This window comes from Arachis duranensis, chromosome 4, assembly GCF_000817695.3.
Source record: "Arachis duranensis cultivar V14167 chromosome 4, aradu.V14167.gnm2.J7QH, whole genome shotgun sequence".
NCBI lineage: Eukaryota > Viridiplantae > Streptophyta > Magnoliopsida > Fabales > Fabaceae > Arachis > Arachis duranensis.
Genome location: NC_029775.3, coordinates 89,995,862 through 90,004,832, shown reverse-complemented (window position 1 = coordinate 90,004,832; position 8,971 = coordinate 89,995,862). Strand labels below are relative to the sequence as shown.

Genomic DNA, 8,971 nt, shown 5'->3' with positions numbered 1-8,971 from the left:
ATATTAGTAGGAAGCATTTCAGCTCAATGGTTTGATCATCTTTCTTATATCCTTGGCGACAAGGGTTCGAATTCCATGTGAAGCATTTTGGAAAATTTTTCAAAAATCATAAGTTTGATACTTGGCAGCGCTGGAACATATGAAGCACGGTAGACTTGCAGAAAGCTATAGCGTCGTAAATTCACCTTCAACCGAGTGGTTCGGACCAATCCAATTCTGACCAAATTTGACCAGTTTGTACCAGTTCACTCCGGATTTGACCAATTTGTGTTGGTTTTTTATCTTAAACAGTCTTAATCTTAGACCAAACTGGTATTGGGTATGGTTTATCGGTTTTTTTAGTTGAATCGATTGGTTCGGTCCAATTTTAATAACTATGCTAACAACTAAACTATTTCTAATCAATGACGAATAAATGTAGCTAAATCTACATGATGAAGCATACTAGTTTTTTTACCGTATAACCAATAGTTTATACAATTCGAATGGAATTCATGAACACACACTCCAAAAAGTTGAATTAGCTCACTAGTTGATAAAATGTCCATCATCAAACCAAGTTAGATTAGTTTAGTAGTTAGCTCACTGAAAGTGTCGAGAGTTCAAATCCCACCTTATGCATGCAGTAACCATTGGCCAGCGACAAATCCATAAATGAAGCTCAGTACCGTGATATATTAGTCTTTAACCTGTTGGATTGGGAGATACCGTGAGAAACAAAAAAAATGTCAATCATCATCCAACCAAAAAATTACTCTCATATTTTTTGTAATCTCAATAGAATTACTCTCGGATAAGCTATCCCTTAAATATATATGTTAAAACTTGTCTAATGTAATAAATAGGGATAAGTATTATTTTGGTTCCTAAAGTTTAAGGTCGAAATCAAAATCGTCCGTAATCTTTTTTCAATTTAGAATGATTCGCAACATTATATTTAAGTATTAAAATCAACTTTTTGACAGATTTACCCTTTATAAAATTTAATAATTCAAAAAAATTCTTACTTGCTCTATTCTTCATCTTCTTCATCCTCCATTATCTTCCTTTAACTTCATCTTCCCCCGCTCTGTTCAACATCTTCTTCATTCTCCATTATCTTCCTTCAACTTCATCTTCCTCCATTACCTCCTTCATACCCTCCATCGTTTCCTTTCATATTCCACCATCACTTTCTTCCAACCTTCTTTCTCCATTTTCACCTTTCCAATACTTTAGAAACAAGAATTAAAAATCTTTAAATACTGTCAACAAAATTCAGCTCCAACTACAACCAGAAATTCTTAAATTCATATTCAATTACAAGAACCAAAAATTCAATTACAAGAATAAAAAAATCCCCAAATTTATATCTAATTACAAGAACAAAAAATCCATAAATTCAGTTACCAACAGATGTCAACGCAAAAGGATTACTCCATGGCAACTGCCGATGTTGTGGATGTAGAGGTAAGCAAATCATAACCACCCATATTGACATCTTTCACAAGATTGTCCAACTTCTCATTGAAAAGGAAACCATCGATGGCGAAAAGTTCATGAGCCTCTTCATTGATGGCCAACCTGAGCTTTATGTTGCTTAAGGCCAAAACTTGTTTCCCTACCAATCAGCACAATTCAGTCAATACACTTCATCATCAAAGCAAGAATTCAAAATTTATATAAAATGGTTAAGAAGTAAAGACATTTATTTGTGGGATCTGGAAAAGTTAGTAACTTACTGGTAATAGAGAAGGTGGGCGACGACAGAGATAGGGATGCTGTTGGCGGAGGCAGAGGTGCCTCTGGACTGCTGGACGTGAGGTGAAGCAACGACGCCAATGGAAGAGGAGAAGCGACACAGGTGGAGGCGGCAACAACGGGGATGCTGTTGGTGGAGGCAGAGGCGCCGCGGGGACTGCTAGAGGCGAGCAGATTGTCGCGGATAGAGGCAGATGTGTGAGTGAGAGGAAAAAGGATATGAGGATGCTCTCTAAGACTGGGAGAAGCGGCACTGGATAGAAGGAGGAAGATGATGTGGTAGGAGAAGAAAGATATTTTTTAATTATTAAATTTTATAAAGGGTAAATTTGTTAAAAAGGATGATTTTAATACTTAAATATTAAGTTGGAGATCATTTTAAATTGAAAAAAAAAGATTAAGGACGATTTTGATTTCGACCTCAAACTTTAGAGACGAAAATAATACTTATCCCTAATAAATAAGATGCAAGAAACAACAAACATAAAATAACCGAAACCAATGACGATGAATTCGGAAGAAACGGATGTGATATTAATTTATAAAATAACCGAAAACAACATAAATTGATGTATTTTTATTTATTATTATTAAAACGAATGTGATATGAAATTTATATAAAAAAATTCTCTCACACTCAATTTATTTTATTGTAATTTTTTCATTTTTTTCTATTTTTTTAATTTTTTATTTATTTTATTTTTTTAAATATCACACAATTTATTATAATTTATATCAATTAATTATAATTTATTATATCAGTTAATTTAATTCATTAATTTATAATATGGATAATAAAATAGATATACTTATAACGTTAATTCTTCTAAAATTTAAATTTAGATATAATTATATTTTACTTTTTGTTATGATCAAAACATTATTAATAATGAATAATAATTAACCACTCATACCTTTAAATCAATACGGATCATTGTAAGTAATAACGATGTTTAGTTATGGCATAAAAAAAGGAATATAGAGTCTTAAGTTTTGCATATAAAAATTTAGGAACATGTTATATGTACAAATGTAATTGCATAGTGTTAATTTTTTTTAAATGGTATAGATCAACACCTCTAATTTTATTTCATGGTCAAATTAAAAAGAAAGTTGTTATTTTAAATGTAGTAAAAAAAATAATGAAATTGATATAATTAAAAAAAATAGTTAACTTATATTATTCTATTATATTAATTTATTCAATATATTAAATTATTTTATTTATATTAAGTTTTATTTTGAATATTTTAAAATAAAAATATAATTAATCATAATTTACATATTATATTTTGTTGAGTACATGATATTCTATTATGCTGTTAAAAGTAAAAATGAGATGACAAATATAATTTTATCTCTTAATTCAATATATTTATTTATATTTTATACTTTTTTATGATTAATTTTATACGGTGTTGATATATTAAATAAAAATATCTATTATAATAAGAAAAAATAAAATAAAATAAAATTTTAATCAATAATTTTATATTTTTTACTTTTTTTACCTTTATTTTTTATTTTAATTTATTACTTAAAGGTACTAAAATTTTATTAATACGGAAATAAAGTTACAAAATGATACATAGGATAGAATAAGGAAAATAATGTGATACCCACGTTACAACATCTAAATGAGACAACCTAGGATCTAAAATGCTTATTTTTCTCTTTTTTCCTGTCTATTATATTATCTATTCTATTATATAAAATTAAATTTTTATATTTAATGATAGAGCTGACATAGCATATTTCTAAGAGTGTTTTTAAATTTATTTCTTTCAACACATTAAATATAATTCATTATGATGAATAAATTATATCAACTAATTGATTTGATTAGATATTTAAGTATCACATAATTTAAAATTATGTATATCAATTAATAAATTTAATTTTTATGATATATAAATTTAAAGAATAAATTAAAGTAAAATAATTTATTACTTATTTAAATTGAATATAATAAATACAAACTAATTTAGTTAGAAATTTACTATTTTCTAATCTTTTATACATAAAAATGACAAAACAAAATTCTAAAAATAATTTTTTTAACACTTTTGCTATTTTAACTTTTTTTTCTTTGCTTTTTTTATGTGTATTTTATTTTACGTTAACTTTGTTTATTTAATAACAAAATATACTCATATTAATTCTATCATATAATAATATATTTTTCTCTTATGTTAATTAAAAATTTTTATAGTTATCAACTACATCTAATAAAATGACTGAGAAGTGAGAACTATTAGAAGTTAAACACAGATTCAAAATATTAAAATAAAGAAACTTGTACTTTATGCATTGACAATATATACCGTTGTTGTTTGTGTTTTCCGTGACGCTAATTAAAAAACTATCCCATTATCGAATATATTATTAGCGATAAATTATTAAAAAATATATAATACTTAATTAACTATCATAATCACATTTAAGATTATTCAAGTTATTTTTATATAATAAAAGTAATACGCTTCAAAAAATATTTTTATATAATTTATTAACAAATATATGCATGATATTTAACATAATTTTTATTTTCAATAAAAAATATTATGGTGTTAAAGTGATACATTTTAAAGGAGTATACATGTGATTTTTATACATTCTAAAAACAAAATATTATGAATCAACAAGTAATGTTTTAATATTTTTTTATTTTTTTAAAGTTGTCCAAAATTATCAATATTTTATAATATGATTTCACAAGTTATGATATATGATATTAGTCATTGTTATAAAATGTGACTCATTTAGCGTTTAAACATTTATCTTCAATTGATATTGTTATAACAAAGATACATGTAACTTTATTATGAGAATAATATAGTTTAAACTTTAGTTATCTAAAAATTTATTAAGTGGCTAGAGTAACTCTATGTCACGAACCAACGAATGCTAGCTATTGTGATGATAAAAAAAATCAGCCAAATGAATATTCACATGAATTACTCACGATTTGGGACTAAATAGGGACCCCTAAAATCTTTAGGGATGGTGACCTGCACCTGTCTACGTAAAATGGACGAAGACGGAACACATATGTACCCTCTCATGGGATCCGTTAAATCATATATATTTCTTGAATTTAGTAATCATAATTTCTACCTCCAATTCGACCACTTTTTTTTCTTTTAGACTCATCCTTAGTCTCAATTTTGCATCTCTTTTTCTCTTTAACTCACTTTTTCTACCTCTTAAGTTAGCCACTACGTCACTCAGTCTTGCCCAAAAAATTATGTTATATTATTATGTAAGAAGATGTTTTTATATTTTTTCTTATGAAATTTTATTTTTTGTAATGAATATATTATGAATTATGTTAAATTATATGAAATTGTATGATTATTATATTATGGCTTTTTTTGTTAATTTTTTCAAAAAATTTTAAAAAGTATCCGTAGATAACCGTGAGTATCTACATTTTCTAAGAAAATAATTAAATAGGGATTCACAACGAAGATAGAGAGGGGACATGGGCATCTTTTTAAAACAGAAGTGATGGATGAAAAAGTGGATACGTCATGTCCACACGAGTATCTATTACCATCTCTAACTAACAATATATAGTTATCAGAACGAGACTGGACTGATCGGTTCGATCAAAAAACCAATGAACCGATGTTCTAACCGGTTCGGTTAGTGAGTTGAACCGAACATGCAATTGAACCAATCAAACCTGTTGAAAACCGGTTAGTTCGAGCTTTAGATCGCACCTAACCTACGCGGGTCCACCATGCACCTGCGCACACCGCTGAACCTCTATAAGATCTTCCATCTACAACAATTCCAAAAATGCATCCGGGGAAGGTCGAATACAGATTGCCAAGAATACTACTCCTCTCCTTTGCTGTTGTGACATCTTGTTTCTTCATAATATATGTGACAAAAATTAAATATATAATAAACCATGAATGAATTTTTTTTATTCTTTCAAGTATGGATTGACATTGATACCAAACAAGTAATAATACCTAACATACAAATATATTGATATATTGATATCGATTGTGATCTTTTGTTTTCTCTGGTTCATTTAAATTGAAAAAGTATTTTGTACTAGTGACTAATTTATTATCTGTTTTTGCACCATAAATTATATCTAAGAATTGATATTTAATTAATCATTAATATATATTTTGAAAACATGCATTTAATTTTTTATTTTATTTTTATTTTTATAATTTTATATTTTTATTTAATTATGACCGGATTAACTATGTAAATCAATGACCCATCGATTGAACCAGTAACCTAGTGATCCAGTCGTATGGTCAATTACCGGTTTGATTCTGATAACTACGTAATAATAAAAATTTAATTTGAGCCGATTTGAGATGGGACACGTGGATTTTGTCTGCATTGGGTGCTAAGATAATGAATCTAATTCAGATTTGGGATCTTAACAATGGACCTATATTGATCTTACTCACTTGAGTTAATATTTTGAATCATTGATGTAATAAATACTATACTATTAAATATTATTACATTTAGTATATATAAAAGTTGGATATATTTACAAGAAATTTTTTAATCAAACTAAAAAACAAACCTAATTATCTTTTTATCGACAACACGTATATAGTCTGTTTTGTCTATTTTTACTTTATTTTAGTTGCTTTCTTTTCCTTATTTTTAATTGTTTATTTAACTTTAACTTCCAACATATTTATTATATTTCACTTCGTCTTAGTCTCAATTTTATGTTATCTTTTAATTGTATAAAATGAACAGTTTCTTTTAAAATATACTTATATATTATCTATTATAAATAATTATTAGGACAAACAAATATAAATTGAATATATATGTCAATTATAATTTAGGGCAATGTACTCAAATAAATAAAAGGAGAGAAAGCTTTACGTGATTGCAACAATTAGAACTTCCTCCTTTTTTGTTATTATGTAATCCGTGGGAGCTAACCACGGTTTCCTGATTACATGTAAACCATGGCAGCTTGTAATGGTTTAATAAGGAGAAGTGTTGAACGTAAATCGTGGTAGGTCACAATGGTTTAGTAATGCAGAAATATACCTAAAAAATCCTATAGCCAGCCACGGTTTATGAAGGATTTTTTAAACTCATAAATCCCTGTAGGCTGCTACGGTTTATGAAAAAAATTATTAATGTTCAATAAATTAAATAGTGATGAGCAGAAAGGCTTTGAAAAAGCTTGAACACCATTTGATGTCAACTGCAATACTATGATTTAGTTGTAACTATTAGATTGAATAAACCTTATTAGTAGCGCTATAATTTAAAGCTATTTTGACTAGCATACAAAAATTAAATTGACTTCAATTAAAAGTAATAATAAATATAGCTGTTAGAAAAATCCTAACAATATATTTTAAAAAACAAAGTTTCATTAATAAAACTAAATAGTTAAATTTACAATATTTAATTAGTAAGGAAGAGCCAATGTTTAATTAAATATTTTACAATTATTTTGACTGTCAAATTATTAAATGTGATAGAGGAGATTGAGACGAGAATTTCGGTACCAATTTTATAGAATTCGGACCAAGATTGGACCGAACGGGCCAAACCGGGCCAACCGGATCCAAAGTGGGCCCTTGGCCCAACATAACTAGACCAAAACCCTAGTTTTCAGTATTCTCTCTCCTCACTAAACACACTCACATACTGAAAATGGAGGCCATGGAGGGAAGAACACTCTCTCAAGTTCTTTCTCTCACTTGATCTTCAAACCACCATAACTTTTGGTCTAGAGCTCCGATTGCCGCTCCGTTTGCGGCCACGCGTTCACCGCGGAGAGCTCTACAAAACCCATACAATCAATCTTGAGGTAAGCCACTTGTTGCTGTTCGAAATTCCAGCCCTTATTTTCGAGTTTCATGGGTGAAATGTTGAGATTTCGGGGTTCTTTGATGTTATAGGACCCAACTCTCTTGAAGGAGAAGGTTAATCTTGTCTCCTTGGACCTTGGGTGTGGTAAGATTCTCAACCCTAGTGTAATTTGTTATTCTATGATGTTTGGGTATTGAGATGTTGTGTATGGGTATGATGATTGTGGCTTAGGTTGTGTATATGTGAATATTGAAGCTTGATTAGTGATTTTGAAAAGCTTGAAAAAGTGATTTGGTGGTGAAAAATCTGTTCTTGGAGGTGTTGAGGCCTTGAGAGCTTGTGGATAAGTGATTTGGAAGTGCTCCGGTGGAGCTTGGGGAAAATCGGCTAAGGTATGGTTTCGGTTTTCCGTATCTAATATGTAATGTGGTAGGAAATACTTAGGCTAGAGGCCCTAAGATAGGCATTGAATGGTTGATGTTGTTGAATGATTGAAATATATGATGTGGTCATATATGTGATGATGATTAATGATGCCTTGATGGTATGATGTATGAGAAATATGCATGTTGTGATATATGCTTGATGATTGGTTATGGTTGAATTGTGGGTTGAACCATGTTGATGGTGAGTATGATATTGATTGTGTACAATAATGATTTATTGGGATTGGTGTTGTTGGATTTGGCAAGAGGAAGAGTATATGATATGTCAATATGTTTGAGTTTGAGCCACTTGGGTGAAGTGGGTTAAAATGATGAGATAGTGATTTTGTAATTTGTGGTAAAGTGTCAATGTGTGAGTTGAGGAGGCTTGATGTTGAAATTGATGTATTTTTATTGATTTCAAAGAAAAGGGATGAAAATGGCATGTTTTGATTGATTTTGAAAAGAGTTGGAAATGGCTTGTTTGCAAATGGCAATTTGTGGTTTTTATGAAAAATATGGTTTTTGGGCATACTTTGGTGGGACATAACTTGGACTACGGATCTCTGTTTTGTGCCAAGTCTATTTAGAAATGAAATTGGATCCGGGATGTCCATGCCGTTCGAAGAACGGGTGAAAAATAATTTAAAATAAGAAAGTTATGTCCGTTGGAAGATTGGGGTTTAAATTGGTGAATTCTGCAGCTTTTAACTTAGAAAATTTTTAGCACAATGACCCCTTGCGCGTGGGCGCACTTGGCGCGTGCGCGCCGTTCTTCCCGAAAATGCCATCCACGCGTGCGCGTGATGTGCGCGGGCGCGCCGATTGTGCTGCACCCAATGCCCAGCCATTTTCCAGAGAGTTATGCCAGAATTGTGCCAGTGTTGTGCCTGGGGCACGAGAACATCCACGCGTACGCGTGGTTGACGCGTACGCGTGGTTGACGCGTACGCGTCGATTGGCAAATTTTTAATCCACGC

General features: G+C 29.8%; 1 protein-coding gene across 1 annotated transcript in view; it reads right to left on the bottom strand.

The window, feature by feature from the left end:
* Nucleotides 1-1,412: 1,412 nt before the first annotated feature.
* LOC107472079 (plasma membrane ATPase 4) overlaps nucleotides 1,413-8,971 on the bottom strand; it is a 43,690-nt gene continuing 36,131 nt past the window's right edge. Inside the window, exon 5 of the mRNA XM_052260594.1 lies at nucleotides 1,413-1,600. Within this exon, the coding sequence (XP_052116554.1) occupies nucleotides 1,413-1,600 (188 nt within the window). The remainder of the gene's footprint in view (nucleotides 1,601-8,971) is intronic.